The sequence below is a fragment of the Colias croceus genome, chromosome 10, assembly GCF_905220415.1.
Source record: "Colias croceus chromosome 10, ilColCroc2.1".
NCBI lineage: Eukaryota > Metazoa > Arthropoda > Insecta > Lepidoptera > Pieridae > Colias > Colias croceus.
In genome coordinates, this window is record NC_059546.1 from 4812623 (window position 1) to 4839946 (window position 27324).

Genomic DNA, 27324 nt, shown 5'->3' on the forward strand with positions numbered 1-27324 from the left:
TGGGAATAATACTCTATTGTTTCATGTTTGTATGGAAGTTTATTATATTACACGAGAGACAAGACAAAAAGTGCCAAGACAAAATAGTTTTACACGAGAGACTCGATATAGAACTATTTTGTCTTGGCACTTTTTTCCTAGTGAGTACTATACTATTATCTCTATATTATTAAAATCTCTCAACATTTTTTTTGGAAAAAATCTCATTTACTATTTGTTTTGAAAAATATAATTGTAGTAGTTGAAATATAACTTCAGGCCGGTTGAAGAGCTTTACCGACTATCAGTGCGTGTTTGGAAATACGCGTGCGTATGGTCGGTCTAGCCATGAACGCCCCAAAATTCAAACTGTCACAACCTTTAACTTCGCTGTTTGCGTAGTAGTAAAATAACTTCGTTAAAAACAACCGACTTCAAAAACGGAAAAAAAAGATTTGATATTATTAATTACCACAAATTTGTTTTGTTGTGTTGTATTTTTCAACACGACTCAAACGAGCCCAAACTCGATAAAGTTGAGTCAATTTATTACTGAGTTCCTATGGCCACCTTCCGATTCCATCGTCAAATCAGCTCTATGTCATGATAATATTTCATCGCTATCCAATTCACATACGTATACAAAATGTCAGCTCAATTGGTTACCGGGAAGTGAATCAAAGTTACTTGCTATGGGACCAATTCCACACCATTCTGCATCAAACAAAAAAAATAATCACGTAAATCGGTTCATAAACCTCGGAGTAATCGGTGTATATACGTATGTACATAAAAAAATATACTGGCCGAATTGATAATCTCCTCCTTTTTTTTGAAGTCGGTTAACAAGAAGGATGCTTCACAGTTCACTGCATCGTCAACTGCCAAGTTCATTTCAGTGAGATGGGTTTTTGAACTGTTACTGTAATAGGCATGACGAAAGATTTTGAAATCCTCTTCCATAATGTGTGTATACGTTTACTATACAAGAAAAACCCTATATTTCGCTAATATACTTAAATTTAACGAAGATAAAAGCCATTTTTGAAAAAATATTTATTAACTGTGCCAAAACAGCTCACAGGTGTCATGGCGTAGGCGTGACGTCACTCTTTAGTAAATACGTAATTATTTGTACGCATTGCGAAGAAAATTAAAAGAATATTTATTTAATATGTGTTATAGAAACGAATCTCAAAGTTTATAAGTGGAGTGCAGTATTGCAGTGTGGATCCACATAAAAATAATGCTCAAAAATGTGTTAGTAATTATTTCAAGCGAGAAAATAATAAGAAATGATTGTATATGGTTGGCGCGGAGAACCCCGAACCACGTATTCGTGAATTCGCAATTATATTTCTGTTGTGAGTCGATAAAGCATACGTGAAACAATAGAAAATAAATAAAAATGCGTATTCTCAACATATTCATAACAACAAAACACATCTGACGTGAGTTGTTTACTTAAGCGTGACGTCACGCGCGTTTTTGTCAAAATGGCGAACTGCAGAATTTCAATGTTTTATTTTATTGATAATCTCATTGATCTTAATGTTTTTAATTTATTTATTTTTTTCCATTTTCCCTTTTCCCTTATAAACAGTAATACGATCATTTATGGATATTGTCGTCATGCCTATTCTGTTTCTGTCGTGTGTTAGTCTAACTAAAGGTGTAATGAAATTACGCCGCTTTTCCTAGGTGTGACAAGCATATTTTCGAAAACTTTTTGAAGTGAAACTTCTTTATCGGGGATGGAAAAAAATTTAGTGCAACATTTTTTTCGTTACGCGTGACATTTTTCCGTTACGCGCCATCTTTTTCTTATCTCTACTACGCGTGATTCGACCTATTTCTGTAAAGTTGCTTAAAGTAAATTATTTTTTGAAAAATAAGATCATAAAGAAGTTTCACTTCTTACGTGTGTACACTAGTACACGCACACATTTTTTTAACTTCAGTAATTATGAATATAAATTAATAACGAAATATGATAAAAAAAACTTTTATTTTATATAGTTAATAACATTATCATCAACAAACTTACAAAATTATATTGCTTATAAGTAATTATGATCACTTAATGCTCTAGTAACTGTAATTTTTTTATCATTATCGATGTTTGAATGGTCGGAAACTGTATCTCTGCCGCTTTCCGTAGAATTTATAGTCCCGAACGTACCTTCCTGACACTGTTCGTCTAAGCTTTGCCTACTCGATTCTGCTGGAATAATTATTTCATAAGCAGCTTCGGGCAATGTGATTATTTCTTCTGTGCTTTGTGCAATATCTTTTTCTACTACCTTTTTTTTTCGTATCTTTTTTGCAACTTTTTTTTTTGCATGTGGTCGACTCTTCCCGTGAGACTCATTTTTACTGGATCTTTTGGTTACTATGTTGTCCTCTTTTATAATCTTAGACACAATTTGTTTTGACACACCTAAAAAAATACATATCTTTTACCAATACCTTTTTAATAATATTATTTAATACGGCTTCTAAATACGAGAAAATAATATAATGAAAAATTTGAAATATTCCAGAAGATACGCGTGTCATTTTATTATTATACTTCGATTATTATCGAGGAGGAATTATGCTGCACAATTAAATTGTTGATTGAAAAAATATATGTATTTGTAAAAGTGGCAAAGGCTGTTTTCCAATTACAGAGCATAATGCGACTCAGTGGCGCACAATGCCGAATTATGCTGATGCTTAAGGGTCTCAGCACACATATGGGATCGGAAAGGGATCGTAACCGTATCGCCTCGAGCCGTTCAGAATGGTTTGTATTAAACTCCCTACTGCAACGCACACTAATCGGAATAGTAACGTAATCGCCTCCCCTCGGAACAGGCTCCGAACTTGCAATTCCAGCGCTAACGGCTCATCGTCCCCGCGCTTACGTCTCTCCGTCCCCGCGCTTACGTCTCTCCGTCCCCGCGCTTACGTCTCTGCCTGCTACGACTTGCCGTACTTACCGTTTTTAGGCGTAACGCCGGTGATCGGCCGATCCCTTTCCAATCCCATATGTGTGCTGAGACCCTTAATTGGAACGTGAAATGCACCAGCAGGTTGCGCTAAGTTCAGTGTTGAAAAAAAAATATTCATAGAGTTAGCAATAACCTCATTAATGTGTAAATAAATTAGTGGTATACATAATAATTGGTTGAAAACTATTTACGGTTATTTTAAGTAATTTGGCTTTTGATTATTTCATTAACATTTTTTTCAATGTTTGTACCTTCATCCATACTTATATTTTTTTTAACACAATTTGAATTAACTTTGATTATTTCGAAAAAACTACAATGAAATGAAAGCTTTATTTTTTTTTCCAACAATTAATAATTACTAACAATAAATCGATTGCACGCATCAATTCACGCGCATTACTTTTAATACGCACTACACACTCGTTCAACTTCGCGAGGAGCGCATACGTTCATATTCAGAACGAACTTCGGGTTTTTGCGCCCGAGTCAAAGGGCGCAAAAACCAACAATAAACGGAAGTCGGCCGAGGCGAGGTAAAGTTGGACGAAGTAAGCCGAAGTGCCTCTCTACATTATTCTATTCGTCTAACCTCGTTCAACTTCGCGAGTAGTGTAGAGGGGGTGTTATATTATTTCAACAATACCAACCTACGGGTAAAACTAAATACTATTGTATGGCAACCTTAATATTTACCGGTCATGGCGGCCACTCGAGACATAACATTCATTATTGGGATCAGAACATCTTTATTTTTCTTTTCCGCTTCACAAAATAACTTCACTTTGAAAATCACCTCTCGAGCTGCACTTTCCAATACTTTTGGCATAGTAAACAACAATATAAACGTGGATTATTTAATAAAATTTAACAAAGCTCTTCAACCTGTCAAATTTAGTTCACACGTTCGCCGTGGGTCTCCATTAGTGGCGACTGGCGTCTTGCGGACTCTAGTACCTATGGTTCCCATAGAATTAAAAAAGATAAAAAGACCATAGAGATGAATTAAGCTAGAATTATTAAGAATTAGTCTATGGATCATAGTATGAAACTCGAATTCTGATTGGTTGAAAAATTCACCTTGTTTTGCTTTACCAATATGGCGCTGCTGGTGTTATGAGATGACAACATCGCAGTTTGTGTCTTGTTTGTCATTTTAATGTAATTTCTAATCTTTCATATCTACCTCAAAGTGCAAGAAAAATAAGTGCATTTAATCTAAATTTGTGATATTTAGAGACGCGGCTCAATAGAGACTTGTATTAATTCAAAGTAAATTCGAATGCGTCCCTGAGGAAAGTACTTAGGTAGCTCTTGTAAAAATGGCGGGTGTGTTATCTTTATGGTTTCTGTTTTCCTTTCTATAGGAGAAAGTCAAAGTGGATTAGGTACGTGAACACTGAACAACACATAACTGTGTTATTTCTTATCGTTTGTGCTTATAGAATAACAATATGAGATAAATATTATTTTGACATTTAAAGTGTAGTTGGTGAAGACGGCGCAGGTGTAATCGTTTTTGATGAAATTATCAGAATGTCGCGTTGGGGCAGAGGCCGAAGCGGCAGTGTGGCCGTGCCGCTCGATAGTGCCCTATTTAGAGAAAACAGTAACTGTCCCACAGCTGCCCGGTCCGCGGGTACCGTGGGCAAGTGGGGAATCACAAGCTTTACTTCCATTAGAAGCGCCCCTTACGGTAAACATTTTATGTTTGTTTTTTACGATTGAAGTTATTTTAATTGCGTAAATAAAGTAAATAAAATAAAGTATTTAACCTATTCGTTATATTATATGCTATAAATCTTGGCATTAAATTATTCTTATTGGTTTTTTAATGTCATTGTTTTCCTCTTCTAATATGCAGTGATCTAACAAAGCTATGATACCCATTGAAATTTTAATTTCAGCCTACCAAAGTAATGTTCACAAGAAACCAGTTCAAGACCAAAATAGCCCACTGACAGTACCTGCTGTAGAATCAGAACAGCCACCTCCAAAACCCAAGAAATTTTTCAAGTCACGTAACACTGAATTGTATCCTCCAGTACCTCAAATTACATATGCTCCTCCAGTTCATCCTGCACCACTTTCTCCTGAACACACTACTAAAGAGAAAAAGACAACTAAGCGAAGCAGATACAATAGAGATTCATCATCACCTGAACTACCAAGACGTAATTCGGAAAAATCTCGAGGTAAAAAGAATGCAGTTGCTACTAAAGCAGCGAAAAAAGAGGATCCTACAGCAGAAAATTCACAACCACCAAACAAGCGTTACTTAGTAAGAAATCGTGATAAAGTGATTAATTATGCAGAGGATGGAAGCAACAGTCCTATACCTGAATTTACAAGATATGAGCCATTACAGCCCAAGGTTTCAACTCCAAAGGCCAGTCCACTAGTAGCCAGTGCATCACCAAAAGCTATTCTTAGCCCATCTCCAGTTAAAAGTGAGGTAGCAAGCCCATCAACCAGTAAGGAAAGTAATGAAGAGCGTAAACCACCACCAATTGTACTTCGTATCTCCAAAGGTACATCTAGAATTGTCAGTACAGATTCCAATGAAGGTTTCACCTCCCCTGGATCAGACCGGCATTCATCTATGGATAATCATTCCGATTTAGGGTTAGACCATAAGAAGAGTCCTTCCGTGGATGCTATATGTTCACCTAAACATGAAGGACTTAAAATTACCATAAAATGTTCTGGTTTCAATCAAGAAGGTAAGAAAGAAAAAAAAAAAGAGAAGAAAGATGGCCACAAATCTCACAAAAAGCACCACAAGGTGTCTTCAGATGATGAACCTCTAAAGAAACCTAGCTCTCCACAACCTGGTTCAGATGCTTATGAACTTTATAAAACACTTGCTTCTCCAGCACATGAACCAATACCAGAAAAAAATTCAAACAAAATTAAGCAGATAGACATTATAGAATCCCAATTGGCTAAATTTGATTCTACGCCAGATGACACAAATGAACCTCTTCCTGAGCCAAAACCACCTGAAGTGGTATCAGGTAGATCTCGACGAAATAGACCCAACATCAATTATAGTGAAAATGATGATGAGGTGTATGTAGCAGCTGGAATATCTAATAAACATGTAGCAAAGACTGTAAATGAAGTTAAAAGAGAGTGTAGAAAGACAAGAAAAAAACAAGAAGGATCACTTGATCCAATACCTAGTAAATTGCAAGATGTTCCTCTAGAACCAGAAAAAGAATCTGAATCTCCCATCGAACAAAATGAATTGATTAATATTTTAGCAGGCACAGATAAAACTGAAAGTATACCTAAGTTAAAAATAAATAAGAACAAGAAAAATAAGCATGGCCATAATAAGCACTCAAGCCCTGATACCAATGAAATGATTGAAACTGTTAATGAAGCAAATGACACTAATGAAGAATTAAATTCTGAGCAACAACCTACAGAAGTCAAACAACAGGAAGCTACAGAAGTGCAAAGCCAGACTCAGACTCAATCTACTGACTCTGCATATAATAGTTGTCCCAATGAACTATCAGAAGAAGAAGTGCAGAAGCAATCTCAAGATGTGTTTAAGTCACCTCACTCTGAAGAACATAATGAAGAGAAACCAAGTGTTAAATTAGTTATCACAAAGAAAAAGGGATCTATATTCAAAAGCAAATCTTTGGGTAATGATAATCCATCTCCACTGCCTGCTCGTAAAAGACGACATCTTTATAAACATGAATGGGCAAATGATGTAAGTATTTATCTTGTACATATTTTTATATTTATCCAGATTGTATGCAAAAACTTTCCAGGCATAATAAATATTCTAAAGTTATGATAGAAAGAGCAACCAAGTCTTCTGGATAACAAATCTTAGAAGATAACTTGTTGATTACTAGAGGTCCGCCCCGGCTTCGCCCGTGGTACATATTTCGCAATAAAACGTCCTTTCTCGGGTATCAAAATATCTCTATACCAAATTTCATGCAAATTGGTTCAGTAGTTTAGGCGTGATTGAGTAACAGACAGACAGACAGAGTTACTTTCGCACTAATAATATTAATATGGATTATTATCAGTTTCTGATAAAAAAGAAATGAAGCAACCATAATTTTTTTTTTTTTTGTATGTATAAATGCAATCTGTTCAAGAACATTCAGCAAGCAACCATAATGAAATAAATTAATTATGAGAATTATTAGAAGAAATAAATTATTCCTATTGAGCAATTAATCAGTATCAATGTTATTAGTTATTACACTGATTCAAAATTGATTTAAATTGCATTAAAAATTACTCTAAAAACAATAGTTATATTTGTGTATGGTGAATGTTATTGTATTACATACTTTATATCACATACTTTTAGATACTTATGATTGAATATGGCTATAACTATAGTAATTAATAATTAATAAATAAAATACATAATAAAAATGAGGCATTGTGTTGTTTAAATCCTAATTAAATATATATGCACTGAAATAAGTAAACTTTTAACATGTTCATTGTTGCTGTTGTTGCAACATTAAAACCAATAATATCTATCAATCAGTTTGTCAGAATGTAAGGTTAAATGGGACTTTGATTAGAAAGAAAATTGCATTCATCTTAATTAATGTAAATAATCTGGATAACTAACATCAATTAAAGTTTAATAATGATGTACACTCGCAATCATTCCTAGTAAATGCCTTTTTTAAGAATCAGGAAATTAAAAATTATCTACAGCTTACGTCAATCTCATACATTTGTAGTCTATTCTATTGAACGCTACGCTAACAGAAAGCCACTTGGCTAGGGGGGCTGATCCTTTATCTATACTATGAATGTATGAGATTGACGTAAGCTGTAGATAATTTATCTACAGCTTACGTCAATCTCATACATTTGTAGTCTATTCTATTGAACGCTACGCTAACAGAAAGCCACTTGGCTAGGGGGGCAGGTAATTTTACCTAAAAAAAAATTATATATATAATTATGTATATCCTATAGGAGGAACACTAGTGCATATAATGTAATACTTGTTTTAGTAGTTAATGATTATTGTCAATGTTTACTATTTTGTTCATATCAATAACACAATATAATAATAAAATTACTATTTATCAGAAATGTTTAAAGTTTCATGTTGCATTTATTGATAATATACATTTTTTTTTTATGTATATCCATTCATAATAAGTAAGAAGAAGTAAAGAGCTTGCTTTGTATTCCTTATTTTTCTATGTGATGGATCATAAGTTCTAAATTTATGTATAATATCTTCAGAAGGGTAATGAGACTCCAAGACCTGAGCAACCAGAAACAACTGAAGTCCAGAATCCAGCCAGTCAAGTATCTGAAGAGCTTACCAGAGTTACTCGCTACAGGGCAGCTGATCCAATTATAGATGACCCAATATGTAATGAACCTGTTAAACCGTACACCAGTGTTAGATGTGCAAAGGAAGCTAAGGAGGTACTAGATAAAACTAAAGAAATATAATTGTGATATGTAAAGTAATATTTATCACATTTTTTGATATATTTAATTCTTGTATGTTTCAGTACTACACTGTTGTGAGGAATGTGAAGAAAGCTCATCAAATCCAAGAGATAGGTGAATTCCAAGAATTTAATGATGATGTTGAATATCTTCTAGATGCTTTACAGGTAAGCAACTTGTCAGCACTGGTTTATATGTCGTATTTATTAGTTATGTTCTATCCTTACTTATTATATTGTACTATCTAAAGAATTCCAAAATACTAATCTTGTTTAGTTTGAGACTAGGTAGAGTCTTGTCCAAAAACTTTAGTATATTGTTTGTAAGCTGCCAAATTAAATAAAAATAATTTAATCAGTTACTTTATGTGAAATCACACCTTACAAGACATTCTTATTTAGAGAACATATTATTATGATGAGTAATGTATAATTTTGTTTCACTACAAACAGGACAACAATCCAATGTCGACACGTTGCCTGTCGGCCATCACGCTGGCCAGTAAATGTACGGCGCCCGCGTTTCGCATGCACCTGCGAGCGCACGGCACCGTGCAGAAGTTCTTCAGTGCTCTACATGATGCTACTAATGATCAGGTATAGATTTTGTTCTTTTGATTAAAATTTAAAATTTAAAATGTATTATTTCAGGCAGTTTTATACAGTTCATATTATGCATACTTTGTTTAAATTTTGATACTTGTATTATTTTTTAATTGCATATTGTGCTACATTGTCAATAGATATATTTTATTAATTAAGTTTATCTTTGCTATAGTCACATTAAGTTTTGTACTATAATTCTCATATTAATTAATTTTTTAAGTATAGGTATTGATTAAAAACAAACTTGTTTATCATTGAATATGTTTCAGAGCTTGGGGCTGTGTACAGCAACAGTTATGTTTGTACTATCCCAAGATCGTCTCAATATGGACTTGGATCGTGAATCACTGGAACTCATGTTGAATTTACTGGAGTCTGATGCGTCTCACAAGTAAGTACCCTTAGATATTTAGTACATATTTATATGATTTCAATCATATAAATATGTAGTTTTATATTTTAACTATAAGTATTTGGCTTTTATAGATGTAGATTTGATTCATTTATTAAATGTTAAATGTGTTAGGAATGCTCTGGATGACTGTGGCTTGACATCAGCACAACTTGCTAAGACACAAGAGAGAGTTCGGGAACTATGTGCTGAGATCAAAAATCAAGGAAAAGCTAAGCATTTAGATTTGGATAATATTACTGTAAGTAAATTTTATTTTTTACTTTCTTATATAGTATAACTGTAGACATTTTATTACTTTTGCAATTTTGCAAGTAAGTGTCATTAAAGTGTACTTCTGTACAGGTGGGGCATTTAGCCATGGAGACACTATTGTCTCTGACGTCGAAACGCGCCGGCGAGTGGTTCAAGGAAGAACTCCGCAACCTGGGTGGCGTGGACCACATCGTGCGCACCATACAGGACTGCGCCGAGAAGCTGCAGGCGCCGGCCGCCACCTGGACGAACACACACCTGGATATATTGAGGAAGGCTGACCGGTGCATGCGGGTTTTGGAGAATGTGAGTTGTGATTTAATCTTATACGAAAAACTTGAAAATTAACAATATACAGGTGGTGGCTTAATCGCTGACAGCAATCAGGAAAACCAATTCAACAGAAACTAGAAAAACTTCAATAATATATTCATATATTTATTCACAATCAAAAGTTAAAACCATTCATATATTTGTTTAACTGGTTATATTATAACAGAATTTTATAGCATTTTCCTACAAACACATCTCTGCTCTCCATATTATTCCACAGTCTAATACGAAGAGTTACGCGGCGCGCAGACCTTTGAAAGCAAGCTCCTGGTCAATAGTCAATACCGCACGGTATTGACTATTTGTATTATTGTTGGGATACATTTGATCAATAGTTCAACAGTGTTATTTCCATAACATCCCACGCACTATACAGTGTTGAAATTTTTGATGGGCCCTGGAGGAAAAGTATTTGAAATACTGGAGGTAGTAAATTTTGCTGAAAGGAAACATTCCATCATTTTGAAAAAGAAATAGAATAGAACTGCATTCAATAAACCGAAATGTAAAGTTATTGACCATCTGTCTAGTGAACAATTAGTTGTAAGAATTAAATAACAAATTTTATTTTTTTAAATTTTTAGTTGGTTGATTTCCGGTCGTAGCAAGTGAATTTTCGAAAATCTTTGAATTATGTTCTATTTATTTTTCAAAATAAAGGCTTTAAGCAAAATTTGCTATCAACATTATTTCAAGTACTTTCCCTTCAGGGCCCATCGAAAATTTCCACACTGTATAATAAAGCATGTGTGCGAATCGCATATGAGAGACAGTAGCAGTTAACGAAATGTGTGTACGTACAGGTGACGCAGATGAACGAGGCGAACCAGCAGCACCTGGTGTGCGGCGGGCTGGGCGCGGCGGGCACGCTGGCGGCGCTGCTGCGGCGCTGCGTGGGCGAGGCGCGCGCGCACCTGCCGCTGCGCCACGCGCTGCTCGACGCGGCGCTGCCCGCCGTCAAGGTGCTCGTCAACCTGTCGCACTCCTTCGCCCCCAACGGTGAGTACACCACTACGGTGTGCGGCGGGCTGGGCGCGGCGGGCACGCTGGCGGCGCTGCTGCGGCGCTGCGTGGGCGAGGCGCGCGCGCACCTGCCGCTGCGCCACGCGCTGCTCGACGCGGCGCTGCCCGCCGTCAAGGTGCTCGTCAACCTGTCGCACTCCTTCGCCCCCAACGGTGAGTACACCACTACAGTGTGCGGCGGGCTGGGCGCGGCGGGCACGCTGGCGGCGCTGCTGCGGCGCTGCGTGGGCGAGGCGCGCGCGCACCTGCCGCTGCGCCACGCGCTGCTCGACGCGGCGCTGCCCGCCGTCAAGGTGCTCGTCAACCTGTCGCACTCCTTCGCCCCCAACGGTGAGTACACCACTACAGTGTGCGGCGGGCTGGGCGCGGCGGGCACGCTGGCGGCGCTGCTGCGGCGCTGCGTGGGCGAGGCGCGCGCGCACCTGCCGCTGCGCCACGCGCTGCTCGACGCGGCGCTGCCCGCCGTCAAGGTGCTCGTCAACCTGTCGCACTCCTTCGCCCCCAACGGTGAGTACACCACTACAGTGTGCGGCGGGCTGGGCGCGGCGGGCACGCTGGCGGCGCTGCTGCGGCGCTGCGTGGGCGAGGCGCGCGCGCACCTGCCGCTGCGCCACGCGCTGCTCGACGCGGCGCTGCCCGCCGTCAAGGTGCTCGTCAACCTGTCGCACTCCTTCGCCCCCAACGGTGAGTACACCACTACAGTGTGCGGCGGGCTGGGCGCGGCGGGCACGCTGGCGGCGCTGCTGCGGCGCTGCGTGGGCGAGGCGCGCGCGCACCTGCCGCTGCGCCACGCGCTGCTCGACGCGGCGCTGCCCGCCGTCAAGGTGCTCGTCAACCTGTCGCACTCCTTCGCCCCCAACGGTGAGTACACCACTACAGTGTGCGGCGGGCTGGGCGCGGCGGGCACGCTGGCGGCGCTGCTGCGGCGCTGCGTGGGCGAGGCGCGCGCGCACCTGCCGCTGCGCCACGCGCTGCTCGACGCGGCGCTGCCCGCCGTCAAGGTGCTCGTCAACCTGTCGCACTCCTTCGCCCCCAACGGTGAGTACACCACTACAGTGTGCGGCGGGCTGGGCGCGGCGGGCACGCTGGCGGCGCTGCTGCGGCGCTGCGTGGGCGAGGCGCGCGCGCACCTGCCGCTGCGCCACGCGCTGCTCGACGCGGCGCTGCCCGCCGTCAAGGTGCTCGTCAACCTGTCGCACTCCTTCGCCCCCAACGGTGAGTACACCACTACAGTGTGCGGCGGGCTGGGCGCGGCGGGCACGCTGGCGGCGCTGCTGCGGCGCTGCGTGGGCGAGGCGCGCGCGCACCTGCCGCTGCGCCACGCGCTGCTCGACGCGGCGCTGCCCGCCGTCAAGGTGCTCGTCAACCTGTCGCACTCCTTCGCCCCCAACGGTGAGTACACCACTACAGTGTGCGGCGGGCTGGGCGCGGCGGGCACGCTGGCGGCGCTGCTGCGGCGCTGCGTGGGCGAGGCGCGCGCGCACCTGCCGCTGCGCCACGCGCTGCTCGACGCGGCGCTGCCCGCCGTCAAGGTGCTCGTCAACCTGTCGCACTCCTTCGCCCCCAACGGTGAGTACACCACTACAGTGTGCGGCGGGCTGGGCGCGGCGGGCACGCTGGCGGCGCTGCTGCGGCGCTGCGTGGGCGAGGCGCGCGCGCACCTGCCGCTGCGCCACGCGCTGCTCGACGCGGCGCTGCCCGCCGTCAAGGTGCTCGTCAACCTGTCGCACTCCTTCGCCCCCAACGGTGAGTACACCACTACAGTGTGCGGCGGGCTGGGCGCGGCGGGCACGCTGGCGGCGCTGCTGCGGCGCTGCGTGGGCGAGGCGCGCGCGCACCTGCCGCTGCGCCACGCGCTGCTCGACGCGGCGCTGCCCGCCGTCAAGGTGCTCGTCAACCTGTCGCACTCCTTCGCCCCCAACGGTCAGTACACCACTACAATACTATTGCATAGTCTAGGTAATCGCGCTGCATCGTAGATTATATTCGCTTACCACTAGGCGAGGTTGTGGTCAAGAATTTCCCTTTATTACTTTCAAAAAAAAAAAAAAAACAACTAAATAACTCGCATCATTAAATGTGTATTTGTACATAGCGATTTAAAGAAAAGTAAGTAGTTTGCTTGTCTAGATTATCATGCTTGTGTGTTTGCATTATGATGTAAGTATAAGTATGTTAAAATAAAACTTATTGATATAATTTCGCACACAGAAGTATTATGAACCTTTATTATTATTCTATGTACAAAATTAATATCATTTTACGACATCATAATATGGCAAGCAGTTATGTTTTGGGCATTTTGATTATAAGTTAGATGAGCTTGTTTTTCAAATGAGGTTTTGCGTGACACAGTCTATGATAAATTCGATACAGATTAAATCTAGTTTCTTTGTGAAAAATCTAATAGTTTACAAACACCCAACAAACGTTTTCGTACAAGCAATTATCATTACTCTTTTTAACAATTGTCTATAGAATCTAGGGTTTAAAAATATATAACAATGATTACAGCATCGTCGATTGGAGCTCAGGTTGTTGGTGAACAACCATCAGTCATGGAGATGTGCTTGATAATGTTGAACAATCAGGACAACTTTATTCCAGACTCAAATAACTTTGACTTCTCTGTCTGTGTAAGTATTATTTAATCATAACAACTATAATGTGGAAAAGTAGAAAAAAACAAATGTAGATAAATACATACATAAATATTTGATAAAACACTTGTCAGTTGTCACTGAAATCGTGAAATTGTGAAATCTTTCAATTAATTATTTTGTTAATGTTAGTATGAAAAACTTAATATGAATTGTTTTTCATATAAAGTTAACAAAAATAAAAAATGTGCATACATTAGGCACATATTAATTGATTTTTTTTTGACAAAATATAATGTTCCAATATTTCACACCGTTAAGTGCTTTATTTTTCAAATTGTTTTATATATCTGTTTTCCTCCTTCCAGGTGTTAATGTTACTAATAAACCTAGTACAAAACAACGACGTGAACACCCAACGGTTGCTCAGCGTACGGATCCGTGTGGACAACGAGAACGATATCATATCGCGCAGCGTGTCTGCACTGGATTTGATTATCGACTTGTTCCATAAACGAGTCGAACTTGCCAAGTAAGTTGATGTATAAATCATATAAACTACCAACTACAATTACAGCATACAAAGAGTACAAACTTTTCACGGAATTCACTTATAGAACGAGTGACACGCGTTGCCGCGCAACAAATCCACTCGTTAAATATTTAATTACATATTATGTATAAAAAATCCATGGAATAAGTCATAATTCTTACTTAAAATATTATAGGCGAGCTGAAGAAAATACGGACGCCATACTTGATGGCAAAAAGGATGGCGAGGACAGTGATAACAAGAAACAACCAGATGACATTGATGAAACTGTTGCTAAACGTGAGTTTTGTTTGCATTCATTTATTTTATATCAGTAATAAATGTTATATTTGATCCACCCAGTATTATATTCGTATTTTTTATTTATAATTTTGTCGTGAATAGTTAAAATAAAATAAAAATAAATCTCGTGAAAAGTTGTCAATTTTAAATTAAATATATGAAATAAGTTCGAATCAAGAAGCTTATATCTAATACACTGGAGATTGCACTATGACCATTAAGTTGTAACAAGGAAATATGACCTAGAATGACGTCAGTCATGTTTTTTGTCTCTTTATGTTGAGTGACCACGCTGGTTTGTAAATTCAGGATTTTTCAAAATAGAAAAAACTAAAAATCATGGTCTATAAATAAAAACGACATAGGTATATTTTTAACAGTATTTATATTATAATATTATGGTCATACTTTATAGGTACATACAATTTTAATTGGTATAGAATGATAGTTTTAAATAACTTTTGGCTACAAAGCTTGGATATGAACCGATATATAGCATTAACATCCTTTGTAAATAGAGGAAAGTTGTGTTTTGGATTAGATGCTGTTTACCAAATTGTAAGCTACTCAGATCTTCTTTTTAAACGCGTTGCTTCCACTGGTCAATTTCAAGCCAAAATCATCAAAGAAAAACTGTTTAACGGCCTTGCACAAATTTCAGCTAACTTTACAAAGTTTATTTTTCAAAAGGTATTTTTTTCTGGGTTGTAATCCTCAGTAACCTTGATGGGCACATATATTTCTTTTTATTTTACTTTTTGCAAAGCTGAAATACGTAAAACAAAAAAATATAAGGTAAGTTAAAAAAGTATAAATTTCAATGTAAAAACGAACAATCTTATAACTACATGTGAGTGCAATACCGATGTCGTGTGTTGTTTCATTACTAGTAACAATCTTTAAAATGGTGTTCTAAATTTTCATCATAATATTGTTATTACAATATATTCTCCTCGCTATCCATAAAAACTGGTCATCATGGTTACCTTACTTGTTAAATTTGTTTATTGAAAACTTTTTGAAAAATGATAAAGTATTGGGGAAATAACAAATTTAACATGACTGCTTACTAAAATGATGCTAAATTAGACAATTTTTGCCATTGAAATGATTCTAAACAGGTAAATGCAGGAGTATTGAGGAATATTGTAAATAACGTAAATATACACTTGCCTGTATATTCTATGCCAGAATTTGGTATCCAAACACTTCTGCAATTTTGCACAATACAATGCATTCTTTATATTCGGAAAATATTCATTAAATAAGCAACAATATTAACTTAAATATTCGAAGCGACGCAATTTTTTTGACACACATGCCATATTGACAAAGTGAGAGTTGCTACAATTTTATTATGGTGACTACCCATATTCAGGGAGTATCGCTTTTTAATAATTGGTTCAGATACTTATTTTATTTAGCATAAATAATAATTGTCTCATCCAACAATGCTTCTGAATGACGTTTTTGGCAATTTATCTACAAACTCATGTACAAAAACTAACCTTTTGCACAGAATATTACAGCATACATAGTAGCCTTGGGAAAACTTCGTATTAACAGTGGCAATACCAAGTTAGGTGTGAAAGTGATAAAAAACATGAACTGGGCAATATTTTCTTGTTACACGTCAATGTTCATACCGAAATCTCCAGTGTATTAGATATAAGCTTCTTGGTTCGAATCAAGAAGCTTATATCTAATACACTGGAGATTTCGGTATGAACATTGACGTGTAACAAGAAAATATTGCCCAGTTCATGTTTTTTATCACTTTCACACCTAACTTGGTATTGCCACTGTTAATACGAAGTTTTCCCAAGGCTACTATGTATGCTGTAATATTCTGTGCAAAAGGTTAGTTTTTGTACATGAGTTTGTTGATAAATTGCCAACAACGTCATTCAGAAGCATTGTTGGATGAGACAATTATTATTTATGCTAAATAAACTAAGTATCTGAACCAATTATTAAAAAGCGATACTCCCTGATTATGAATAGTCACCATAATAAAATTGTAGCAACTCTCACTTTGTCAATATGGCATGTGTGTCAAAAAAATTGCGTCGCTTCGAATATTTAAGTTAATATTGTTGCTTATTTAATGAATATTTTCCGAATATCAAGAATGCATTGTATTGTGCAAAATTGCAGAAGTGTTTGGACACCAAATTCTGGCATAGAATTTCACAGGCAAGTGTATATTTACGTTATTTACAATATTCCTCAATACTCCTGCATTTACCTGTTTAGAATCATTTCAATGGCAAAAATTGTCTAATTTAGCATCATTTTAGTAAGCAGTCATGTTAAATTTGTTATTTCCCTAATACTTTATCATTTTTCAACAAGTTTTCAATAAACAGATTTAACAAGTAAGGTAACCATGATGACGAGTTTTTATGGATAGCGAAGAGAATATATTGTAATAACAATATTATGATGAAAATTTAGAACACCATTTTAAAGATTGTTACTAGTAATGAAACAACACATGACATCGGTATTACACTCACATGTAGTTATAAGATTGTTCGTTTTTACATTGAAATTTATACTTTTTTAACTTACCTCATATTTTTTTGTTTTACGTATTTCAGCTTTCCAAAAAGTAAAATAAAAAGAAATATATGTGCCCATCAAGGTTACTGAGGATTACGACCCAGAAAAAAATACCATCTAATATAAATAATCTAATAAATAATATCTAAATAATCATCATAAACTATCATTCTATACCAATTAAAATTGTATGTACCTACCTATAAAGTATGACCATAATATTATAATATAAATACTGTTAAAAATATATGTCGTTATTATTTATAGACCATGATTTTTAGTTTTTTCTATTTTGAAAAATCCTGAATTTACAAACCAGCGTGGTCACTCGACAGAAAGAGACAAATAACATGACTGACGTCATTGAATGTCATAGTTTCTTGTTTCAAGTTAATGGTCATAGTGCAATCTCCAGAGTATTAGAGGATATAAGCTTCTTGGTTCGAATAGACTTACTTCTGATTGTCATTATTCAAAATACTGTTCATGAAGGTTAAAATATGATCTCCTGTATTTTGTTTTAAATTCATAGTTATCACTTCTTTTGGGAGTCTTGAGACGCCCACATTTTTTATTTTATCCAATCGACATATCGCGAAAATCGTAAAGTGCATTAATCGTAATAAAAGTGCTTTAATCTAATAATATTATAAACGCGAAAGTTTGTGAGGATGGATGTGTGTGTGTATGTTTGTTACCTTTTCACGCAAATACTACTGAACTGATTACAATAAAATTTAGCACACAGACAGAGGGTAATTTGAATTTAATTCTTTATTTACGATAAACATGAGATATTAACATATAGGATAGATTTTATACCGGAAATCCCATGGGAACGGGAACCATGCGGGTTTTTCTTTGAAATGGCGGGTGAAGCCGCGGGCGGAAAGCTAGTATTGGATGTAACTGACGTGTTTGTGTATGTATGCGTGCAGTGCTGGCGCGCGCGGGCACGCACATGGAGCACACGATGGTGGGCGCGTACCTGGCGCTGCTGGTGGGGCAGGCGGCGCTGGGCGCGGGCGCCTCCCCCGTGCGCGCGCGCCTGCCCAGCTACGCGCCGCTGCTGCCCACGCTGCGCAAGTACTTCGCCTTCCTCTCGCTCACCGCCAGCGTGAGTATTCGCATTTTATGCTATTGAAAGATTAACAAGCCTATTTATTGACTGATGGTAGGCAAGTATATATTATTATATAGATGTCGTTCCGGTTACTCACCGCTCGCGTAAGTATTTTTATGATATTAGAATGCAGACGAGCAGATGCATTGCCGGACCGGTAGTGCGCTGTGGTCGACGTTCCTGTAACTCACTAACAGCGTTTGTAGTATTTTTAATTATTATTAGAAGGTAGAAGGACAGACGCATTGCCTTGTGTTAAGCGAGTGCGCTGTGAACGTCGTTTCTTTCCCTCACCGCTAACGATAGTGTTTTGTTTTTATTTTATTGAGGAGATTATCAAACAGATTGCCCGTAACTTTTGTTACGGAGAAAGCTAACAGATATTATGACACATCCGTTTATTAATGACTTGCAGTGCAGCATTTTTCATGAAAATGTTCATGGAATTTTGTCATGGAAATAGAATTTAATGCAAGTCGACCGTCTTACATTAAATTCTATTTCCATGACAAAAAGTTTGCTTCTGTTCCAAATGTTCGTGAAAGCATAACAGCGCACAGAGTTGAATATGTTGTTACATGCTTGATTTACCTGCGGGTTTTTTGTGGGTGAAACCACTCGGCGCAGCTGGTATAAAATAAACTAATGGACGCACGAAATTTTATGTGAATAAGCAAAATCTTTTGATGAAAAATATATTGCGGCATTCAGAAGATAATACGAGATCGCAACCATCTAAAAATTGTATTCCATATAAAAGTGTTCGTAAATTTTAAGACTTATTTTTGATACTTTTAACGACAATTTGTTAATCTATGTGCAAATCTTATCAACCGGACTATAGTGCATTTAAGTTATACATCACTGGACAATGCAATTAGCGTTCAATGTGTAAAAAGCTAATAGGCTTTCTATCTACGGCTGCGTGTGTGATTTTAACCCATTGAGCCCAGAGCGGCCCGATCGGGCCACGACACAATAGATTTTCTATTGTGTCTGTGATTCTGGGGGCTGAGTTATTTAAGAATGAAATTATCGTCGGCTATATTTATTTGTCCGCATTCATATTTTATGTATGTAAAAAGTATTAGATACGAAAAGTTAGTTCATAAATTAAAATTTCTTTAAATTCCATTGACATTAAATCACACAAGGCTATATACCTGATAATTAAATATTATTAAGAGTAAATATTATGTAGTAAACAAAACATTTGCTAGCTCGTCTGCGTGAATAGACTAGCAGTTCCGACGTATCTACAAATAATGAAGTCAAGATAATCGTTCTCAAGTTATGGCTTGATTAATTGAAAGTGAAGTGAAAAAATCGATAATATCAACATACTCCTGTATATTTATAATTTTAAAACATAATCCACTCGATATAGCTATCCAATTCAACGCGTAACTTAACATTCCAGGCGGAAGCGGCGATAGTGGCGCACGTGAAGTCGACGCAGCGGATAATCCAGTTTATGGAGAACAGCGACAAGGAGGGCGAAGCTCCCGCCCCTGCCCCCGCACCTGCGCCTGCTCCATACTACTCGGGCTACTACCAGACCTCACCCTCCGATGTGCCTCAGGACATGTCGCTGAGCAACCTCAACTACGGAGCCAACTATTCTTCCGGCTCCGACAGGATGTCCTCCTCCATGGAGGTCGACGGCTACCATTGAGTAGTGGGAATGACGTGTGCTCGACAAGCGTGGACATGTCTGTGGACATTGTGACAGTATGCCCGTGGTTGGCGGTTACCATTTGAGACTCTAGCCGTGTGACAAATGCTCGACAAGTATGGAAATGGAACCCACTTTGGCGTTTACTTTTTTTAAACGCTTTCGAATTGATGCATGTGGATTTGCATCAATTTGATGTGTTTAAATTTTTTAAGTGTAAATCAATTTCGATATTTTTGCTTGAATAGATAATATTGGTTGTAAGCTAGTGCCGGATTTAATAGGTTTTTAATATTTATTCAACCATGAGTATAAATACTGTCTAATAAGTAAGTTTTCTAATAAAATGCTCAAAGTTGGTTCTAATTTTCATACTCTTTGCAACCATATAATTTTATGTGAAAGGCTAGGTACCCTACTCCGCTCTGAGTTTGTAATTTACAATTTTTAAATGGAATCTTCAAAAATCGTTGATCATGAACAAGAATACTTTAAATGTGTATGGGTCTGGATACCTCGCGTTTACTCAAATACATAATATAAAGTTATGTGTGTTCCATTTGAAGCATTATTGTACACGGCTCAAAGCTTACGCTGAGTACTAAATGTGTTTTGTTTTTGAAATTTTATTGTGTGCGTGTGATTGGGAGACTTGTAAATAAAATCTAAATCAATTTTATGTATAGATAAATCATGAAAACATGCCATTCGTAATGTTAGAGTTTGTTTCCGTATAATGAATTGTTACATTGTTTTTAGTACCTCATCTTTTGTAATATTCCTTTGTCGCCTTTGTAAATAGATCCGCATTAGATAGTTGAGTTGGATATGGGTTATGATCTTAATGAAATTGAGATATTTCCGAGTTTAAGCCTTTACTGGCAGTATAAAAGTGCAAAGATAGTCAATAAGTGTATAATAGATGTGAATTCTGTTATGTGAATATGTATGCACTTTTTGTATAGAACTGAGAGTTACAATCTATCGAGTATTGTTCTCACGAGGCACAATTCTTTGTAACTAAATAAGTAGCTAGTTAAAAAGATCGACTCTGATCGACATACACTGGAAAATATAGCATTATGTGACGCTGGTCGGAACGAGACGGAATGTTTTCGCAATGTACAAACACTGTTAATTACATGAGAGACGTTTTAAATAAATAGGACAAAATATCATGACCGGACTTTTAATTACATGGTTATTTTATCGTTGACATCTGAAAAGAATATGTAGACAATTTGACTGATCGCTTCCATTTCACTTGTAGTACAGGCCGATTAAGGAAAGCTGGCATCTTCACAGTACTCTTATGCAATTTTACTATACAGTATGTTCAAAAATAAATGCGACTCTAGTTTAATTGTAGACTTGAATTGTAAAATCGGTGCGTTGTAGATAAATATAATTATGAAAGCTCTCATAATTTAAGTATAATAATATGTAAAATAAGTAAAAAAATAATCTTATCCGCGTGCCGCGAAGTATCTCGTCGAATACCGAACGTCTTTGTTTAAATTACATCATTCTGTATTTATAAACAATTGCAAAATAAAAACAATATTGATATGAATAAATAATGATGCGTATGCAGTATGACGTCACGCCGCGCGTCTTCACAGACACTACACATTGCACGTGAAATACACGTGCAATGTGTAAATGTGTTGACGTTACAGCTCTTAATCGGCCTGTATCTGTGATATTTCCGTACTTTGAAACTTTCTCTGCCTGCAATATGTTGACGAACAAAGCATTCACATAGTATTTATTGAGGTTGAAATAATTGCTTTATAATTTATGTATATTGTTGAATATTGCATCAGAATGAATTGGTTAGTTGCTAGTTTGTTATAGTGAATGATAGCCTTTATGAATAGCTTAGGGTTGAAAGAAATTGAATCCGGATAATTAATCTTTATAAGATTTGGAGAATATTTCAAATTTTCTACACTATTATTTTTTAACTCCATCACAATTGTTCTTATTTTTTATTTATTTTGCTCATTACATAAACGTTTGTAGCTTTAATTATTTTTGAGGATAGTTTTAATGTTTCTTTTCACGAGTAGTAATTAACACGATGGCACCCTACTTAATAATCTTTTAATATTCTGATTCTGTGTCCCAGATTATAAACTAGTGTTGGGTAAATTATTTAGGTACAATTTTAAAGAAAACATATTTTGGGGAAATCTTTTTATTGAATTAAATAGCTTCTAGTTTATCTTTTAAATGGGTATCAAATTCTCAGTCTTAACATGTAAAATAATTATATTTGTAATGTATAGGGAATTTTGTGTGAATGCCTCCCGATAGTAGTCGGTTTTGTGTTTTGTGAAATTCAATATATTACACACTATGTAGAGTTGACAGCTTTATTATATAGACGTACATACTTGCAGTCATTTTATTTGTGTTAGTATAGCCTGACTTTCGTACCTAAATTCGCGGCTTATTATAATAAATTGACTTTATAGACTGGATTATTCGTTGTACAGTTTTATTCTTATATCTAAATTATATTTTACGTAATTTATTGAACTATAGTTGTATGAATTTTGCTATGTACGCGTTGCGTTATATCTTGTATATCACATATGTTTTCTATATTATGTTGTTAGCCTGTGTCGAGAGTTTGATATCTTGAGAAATTATTGTAAATGTAACGTGTAATTATGTTTTAAAGTATTACGTGTAATTATTATTAAAAGAAGGACAAATAAAACAAGTGTTTCTATTACCCTTTAATAACCTCACATCTAAACGCTAGAAATAAATAGAACATATACATCTTTACTAATATTATTATGCTAAAGAGTTTGTATGTTTGTTTGAACGCGCTAATCTCAGGAAATACTGGTCCGATTTGAAAAAATGTTATCGGTGTTAGATTGTCCATTTATCGAGGAAGGCTAATAAGGCTGGCTATATACAGGGTGTCCCACTATCTGTATATTAAGCGCGAAGGGACTTGTAGTTTTGCATACACTGATCACGGGAAAAATACTTCAACGACAAAATTACGTCAACAATTTTTTGCTCAATTTTTCCTGTTAATCCATGTTTTCTTCTCTGGCTTCGCGTAGCCGGCATATACCGCTTCGCTAATGTGAGCATTTTGTCTATGAAAACATAATCTTAAACGATAGCTCACGTGCTGGTGGCAAAGTAGGGCGGGTTGTTTGTTATGGGTGTACACATAGAGTTTTAAGAATTCATCTAGTTGAAAAAAAAATGCCTCTTGAAATTTATAAGTATTTTTACATATTCAGCGTATGCAAAACTATAACCTCCTTTGAGCTTAGTATACCAACAGTGGGACACCCTGTATATCATCATGGTAAGACTAATGAGAGCAGAGCACTGCGGGTAAAACCGCGAGACACAGCTTGTTTGTTATATAATCATCATTTATTTAAAATAAATATAGGAGTACAAATTTCACCAATGTTATTTTATGCCAGTTTTATGACTCGTTAGTATACCGCCCAGGAACTTTCTTATACCTACTGAAGCTATCTACCAAGCGAAATACTATTTATTTAATTTAGGGCTGATTTTTCAATCCTTGGTTAAAACATCGAATAACGTAAATACTGTATCTAAAATTCCATAAGAAATATTGATCCCATAAGAACAAAATATCTCTCATAATAATTTATAACGATTTGATTAAGTTAGTGATCAGTTATATAGTTACCTACATGAATTTTACGAATTGTTGGTATCTACCACTATACTACTTGCCATTACGTCGAATATTCACTATTTTATGCTATAACCGTAAAATGATGTTTTACGGAAATTTAAAGAAAACTTTCATTTTCTAAAAAAATATATTTTAATGTGGCAATTGATCTATATCCTTTCTACCGCACTTACTCTAGCTACAGCTGGAGCACGTATAGCTGGCCAATCCCCACTTTCTGTAAATGTTTTATTTACAGTCATTAGTTGTTCAAAATTGGCTTTGGCCAGCTTGTGTTTATTTGCGACTTTTTGTACAAGCTCTTCATCATAAACTTCTTCGGGATTGTCTAGTTTTAAGTGCGCTTTCATTTCTTGTAGCGTCACAAGAAAGCAGTTCCACGGGGACCAATCTTCGTTAACGTGCCATCGACACAATCTTAGCTCTGATAAGTCCCCACATTCGCTGATAGCAGAATGCGCATGCCATAACTTTTCCACAATAAAAAATATATCTTTCTCTTGCAATACAAATGCAAGAGACCCCCAACATCTTCGCCTTCTTTCGTCTCGTTGCACAGCTCTCAATATGAATTTGTACGGAGTCATGTCCACCCAAATACGTTCATTAACAGCCTTCCAGGAGCAAGACGTGCAAACTAAGAATCCACTTATTTTCGCGTTCAACGGGAAGTCTTTATAAAGTTTAACTTGATGACACATTTCACAAAAGTAAAGTCTCTCGTTTTGGATTTCTCTAAATTCTCTGATATCGTTACATTTTGTCACTCCTGAATTTAGTTCAGATGTTTTTATTAATTGGAATAGACTTGCTGTGATCCTGCGTCTTAAAAATTCTAATTGATGATTATCACACCGCCTAACCAGTAAGTCGCATTCTCTGTCGAGTAATGTTATTATTTCTTCAGCTAAATGATGACGGAAATCTTGTAGAGCAAATTTCAAGTCGACGAGTATTTCAATTCTCTCATTCGTCTGCATATCATCTCGAAGAAATGAGTTATATAGTTCTTTGAGTTTCCTTGCTTTTTGAGTTTCTATGGTGTCCTTGGTTATAAGTTTACCATCGCGTCCATACCAAGCAAAAGGCTTAGATATTTCTTCGAGAAACTTTTTCTCTTTAATTTTCCTACTGTCTTCTTTCACTTTAATTCTATAATCTTCAATACATCGTAATAGTTCGACTTCTTTGTCAAGAAGAAGTGTGAATTCTGCTATTTTTGGTCCTTTTGAATGTAATTGGGATATACGTGAAATTTCTGCATGTTTCCAACGATCGACCTTAAAAAATGATGATTAGGTTTTCATTATAAAGTAAATACTCGATAGTAAATTAAATACTAGGTACAATTGAAATTTACATTGATAGTACCTAATGGACGCTGGTTGCAGTTTTCTGTTGTTTTTTTTTACATTAAGCGGTAGGAACAATAAAAAATTAAATGTTAACATTATAACAAGCGAGATTTATTTGTGATTATACTAATAAACGGAACTGAAAATAAAATATATTATGATATAGTCGTTACCTAAAGAATAACTCACCATTGAATAGAGTTGATCAAAGTCTTCTCTTGTTTTTGGAAATGTTTTTGTAATGAGGTCACCCTTCAGACGACGCTCTATAGCTTCCTGTTCTAACCTTTCTTCTTCTTTCATTCTAGCTATGCGTTCCCTAAAAAATGTTATAAAATAAAGGTTTAAGTTTTTTTATTGACAATTATTATATTATGAATTTTATGTAATTAATGGGTTATAACCGTACTCACATGCATTCTTTAAGCCATCTTGCAATTTTTTGTCTGAATTGGTGATGTCTAAAAGCTCTTTGTATAACTGATGCATAGTGGTTGTGGTTCAATCGTGCTACCATTTCCTCATAAGTCTCATAGGGTTTTGGTGTTAAGATTTTATCAGTCACATTAGGGATGTAGGCGTGGACAGTGTTCATTTGAGTTGCTCGACTATACGCTGTATCCTAAAAAGTTATTTATTTATAATAATTATCCGTGTGAGGATTTCGTCAGACTTTATAATATATAATTTATTATTTATACTTACATAAATTTTTTCACGCATTTCAGCCGTTTGTGTATCGCGGCATGTTTTATTTTCTGGTAATAATTTTTCGGGCTTCTGTGAAGTCTGCGTGTAGGCATGGTGATAAATTGTACCTAAAAATTATAAAATAAAAAATTTAACAATATCCCAATTCATTATTTATTACTTAGATTAAATTTATAGAAAATGGGACAGATAACTGATCAAAATTACGGGACCTAATTATACCTAGGTACTTCAGGCAAATTCAAAATGTAGTACCTGTATGAACATTTTTGTATCCCCCCAAGAATGGTTTCTTTATAGGTTCGGAAAATATTTCAACGTTAATATGTTTTAAAGTAGTTCCAAAGGGAACTATAACCGTTAAAACATCATTAACGGGCATTTCGTTGTAAAGCTTTTCCAAGTTTAATTTCGCATTATCTTTAGTTAAAAGCTCTAGCTCAGCAATGCCATATTTATCATAATCCAAGTCTAAAAGCGCCATTCGGTCTTTCAACGGTTGTTCTCCACGCAATAGAACCAAATTGTCCGCATCAACTTGAAAAAGACCAGCTAAATTCTTTTTTATTTCATGAACTTTTATAATGGAATGATAAGAACGGGTAAAAATTCCATTTTGATTGCGAACCCGAAATTTAATAGCAATGAATGGCATAGTTTTCTTTTTTGGAATAATAGATTGAAGTAGTTCATGAACGAAGGACTCTTTTGGTATTGACGAAAGAGAGAATTCTTCAGAATCCTTTGTGAAAACATCGATCACTAGGTTGCCATGAGCGTCGGCTTTTAAGTCAGATAGAGCAGTGGTCTCTTTCAAAACATTTCTATTTTTCGTCAATATTAAGTTATTGTTTGGCACAGATATTAATTTGGCCAATTTTCGTTTTACATATTTGATGGGTGTATTCGATGGGAAGACTTTGCTGAACACTTCGTTGGGATGTACGGGTGACTTAAACGTGACCAGAGTGTGACTGATGGGGCATTTGTATTGTTCAAGCTCTCTAGAACATGGTGCAGTTTGATTACGGGACTTGGAGTCATCATCGGTTGCGGAAGACAATCTTTTATAAGGTGGCGCAGTAAGCAGTTTTTCACGTCCTAATTCGCATTGGCACGCAACCACCCCAGTTAAGCAACCAGGGTTTGGAGCTATTCCTATTGTATAATTCTGATCCATATCTATAACTCGCAGCGGACACTATAAAACACAATACAATTACCACAATACTAAAACGATTGAAGACAACATAGCAAATACAGAGTTTCTAAAATTTCTAACAAATAACTCGTTTAGACAAGAAATAGTTGCTATGATACAAACATTGTCATAGCTAACACTGCTGTCAAGGCACTCACAATAGTGTTTTTTTAAGTAGTGTGATGCGGGGTGGATGCGGGCCTAAAACGTGAGACCCACTATATAATTCACTACTTCAATTTGATGTATCTTCCTATGAAGATCATTGAACAACAAAAATCGAATAGAATTGAGTCGTTTTATTTATTTTAGTATTCTTTCTATTTTATATACCTAATTGTATCACTGCATATCTTCTATCTATCTGTATATAAATAAATAAAAAATATCTCTTTATATTAACTTTTCTGTCTTTATTATACGTATTTATAACATTTCCGATAAATTCCCTAAACTTACGTACGATACGTAATTG

The 27324-nt window shown here is 36.9% G+C and overlaps 3 protein-coding genes across 3 annotated transcripts; 1 reads left to right on the forward strand and 2 right to left on the reverse strand.

Annotated features, from left to right (window-relative positions):
- Window positions 1–1968: 1968 nt before the first annotated feature.
- On the reverse strand, window positions 1969–3894 carry LOC123695011. The gene is made up of 2 exons (XM_045640691.1): window positions 3672–3894; window positions 1969–2419 (listed from the first exon to the last, which is right to left on the reverse strand). The coding sequence occupies exons 1-2, from the start codon at window positions 3802–3804 to the stop codon at window positions 2040–2042; spliced, it is 513 nt and encodes a 170-aa protein (XP_045496647.1). The 5' UTR covers window positions 3805–3894; the 3' UTR covers window positions 1969–2039.
- A 183-nt stretch (window positions 3895–4077) lies between these two features.
- On the forward strand, window positions 4078–22598 carry LOC123694830 (protein wings apart-like). The gene is made up of 15 exons (XM_045640416.1): window positions 4078–4363; window positions 4465–4671; window positions 4883–6705; window positions 8229–8417; window positions 8507–8611; window positions 8897–9040; window positions 9319–9440; window positions 9576–9702; window positions 9807–10022; window positions 10853–11048; window positions 13587–13708; window positions 14041–14204; window positions 14401–14504; window positions 18011–18189; window positions 19616–22598. The coding sequence occupies exons 1-15, from the start codon at window positions 4318–4320 to the stop codon at window positions 19868–19870; spliced, it is 3999 nt and encodes a 1332-aa protein (XP_045496372.1). The 5' UTR covers window positions 4078–4317; the 3' UTR covers window positions 19871–22598.
- Window positions 22599–23366: 768 nt separating this feature from the next.
- On the reverse strand, window positions 23367–26858 carry LOC123695015 (IQ and ubiquitin-like domain-containing protein). Its single transcript, XM_045640695.1, has 5 exons — window positions 25904–26858; window positions 25643–25755; window positions 25351–25559; window positions 25127–25256; window positions 23367–24862 (listed from the first exon to the last, which is right to left on the reverse strand). Exons 1-5 carry the CDS (start codon window positions 26826–26828, stop codon window positions 23732–23734), a joined length of 2508 nt encoding a protein of 835 aa, XP_045496651.1. The 5' UTR covers window positions 26829–26858; the 3' UTR covers window positions 23367–23731.
- Between the last annotated feature and the right edge of the window lie 466 nt (window positions 26859–27324).

Coding starts and splice junctions, on each gene's coding strand:
- LOC123695011 (XM_045640691.1), bottom strand. CDS start 3,804: ATGCCAAAAGTATTGGAAAGTGCAGCTCGAGAGGTGATTTTCAAAGTG. Junction 2,420..3,671: donor TCGAGTGGCCGCCATGACCG/GTAAATATTAAG, acceptor GTATTTTTTTAG/GTGTGTCAAAACAAATTGTG.
- LOC123694830 (XM_045640416.1), top strand. CDS start 4,318: ATGGTTTCTGTTTTCCTTTCTATAGGAGAAAGTCAAAGTGGATTAG. Junction 8,612..8,896: donor ATCTTCTAGATGCTTTACAG/GTAAGCAACTTG, acceptor CACTACAAACAG/GACAACAATCCAATGTCGAC. Junction 11,049..13,586: donor GCACTCCTTCGCCCCCAACG/GTGAGTACACCA, acceptor CAATGATTACAG/CATCGTCGATTGGAGCTCAG.
- LOC123695015 (XM_045640695.1), bottom strand. CDS start 26,828: ATGGATCAGAATTATACAATAGGAATAGCTCCAAACCCTGGTTGCTTA. Junction 25,756..25,903: donor ATACAAAAATGTTCATACAG/GTACTACATTTT, acceptor TATAATTTTTAG/GTACAATTTATCACCATGCC. Junction 25,560..25,642: donor AAATGCGTGAAAAAATTTAT/GTAAGTATAAAT, acceptor ATAACTTTTTAG/GATACAGCGTATAGTCGAGC.